Genomic DNA, 878 nt, shown 5'->3' with positions numbered 1-878 from the left:
CCCTCCGGCTCCTTCTTGGCGGGGCCGGAGCTCCCCAGCGCCTTCTTCTCCGCCTCCTTTTGTTTCTGCTCGGCCAGGAAGCGTTCCTCGGCATCCAGGAGGTACCTCTGGATCATCTCCTCCTGGTACTGGTGCCGGTTGCTGGTTTTGAGGTGGCCGGCGAAGATGAACTTGCGCTCGCCCTGCATGGCGGCCCGGAGGATGCTCAGGCTCAGCCGGACGTCGTGGCTGTACTTGTAGGGATCCGACGGCTTCTCGGGGGCCGCTTTTCCCGAGGGGCAAGGCTTCTCCGCAGGAGCTGACAAGTCTCCTTGGGAAGATTCCTCTTTGCTGCCTTTCCTCGATTTCAAGGATCCCTTTTTCTTCTTCTCCAGGGTGTCCCCCTGCCCGTTGCCGACACCTCCCCGGACGGTCTTGCCGTGCATCAAACCGCCCATGTTCTTCTTTAGTTTGCTCCCCAAAGTCTTGCCGAAGCTGCCCAGCTTATTGGCCACCGAGTCCGCCCGTTTTTTCTCTTTCTCCTTCTCTTTTTCCCGGTCTTTCTTTGGTTTCTCCTTGTCCTTGCAACCCCTGCTCCCCCCGTTGCTCGCCGAGCTGCTGCACACCGATTCCTTGTCCGACTCTCCCGACTCCGCAGCTGAACGAGCATCGTCGCCGGCGGAGGCCGTAGGGGATTCCGGCTGGGCCAAGGGCGCCTGGGGAGAGAGGAAACACAAATGGCAAACTCCAGGAATTCCCACAAATACGAGTTTTTGGGCTGAGGTGGCATGGAGAAGTAGGAATGTGCTTGGAGAACAGAGGGGCCAACGGCCAAACACACCCCCAAATGTGGGATCCTGCTCCCGGGGGGAGAGCTAGGGAGGGAGAAGGGGGTGCTA

The 878-nt window shown here is 59.9% G+C and overlaps 1 protein-coding gene across 1 annotated transcript in view; it reads right to left on the bottom strand.

Moving 5' to 3' along the window:
- Positions 1 to 9: 9 nt before the first annotated feature.
- The window catches only part of LOC104508804 (OTU domain-containing protein 7B-like), a gene marked incomplete at both ends in the record, with an annotated part of 3808 nt that continues 2939 nt past the window's right edge, over positions 10 to 878 (bottom strand). Inside the window, one exon of the mRNA XM_010150540.1 lies at positions 10 to 695. Coding sequence (XP_010148842.1) covers positions 10 to 695 — 686 coding nt within the window. The remainder of the gene's footprint in view (positions 696 to 878) is intronic.

The sequence above is a fragment of the Eurypyga helias genome, unplaced genomic scaffold (assembly GCF_000690775.1).
Source record: "Eurypyga helias isolate BGI_N326 unplaced genomic scaffold, ASM69077v1 scaffold9194, whole genome shotgun sequence".
Classification (NCBI taxonomy): Eukaryota; Metazoa; Chordata; class Aves; order Eurypygiformes; family Eurypygidae; genus Eurypyga; species Eurypyga helias.
This window is presented reverse-complemented; position numbering and strand designations above follow the sequence as displayed.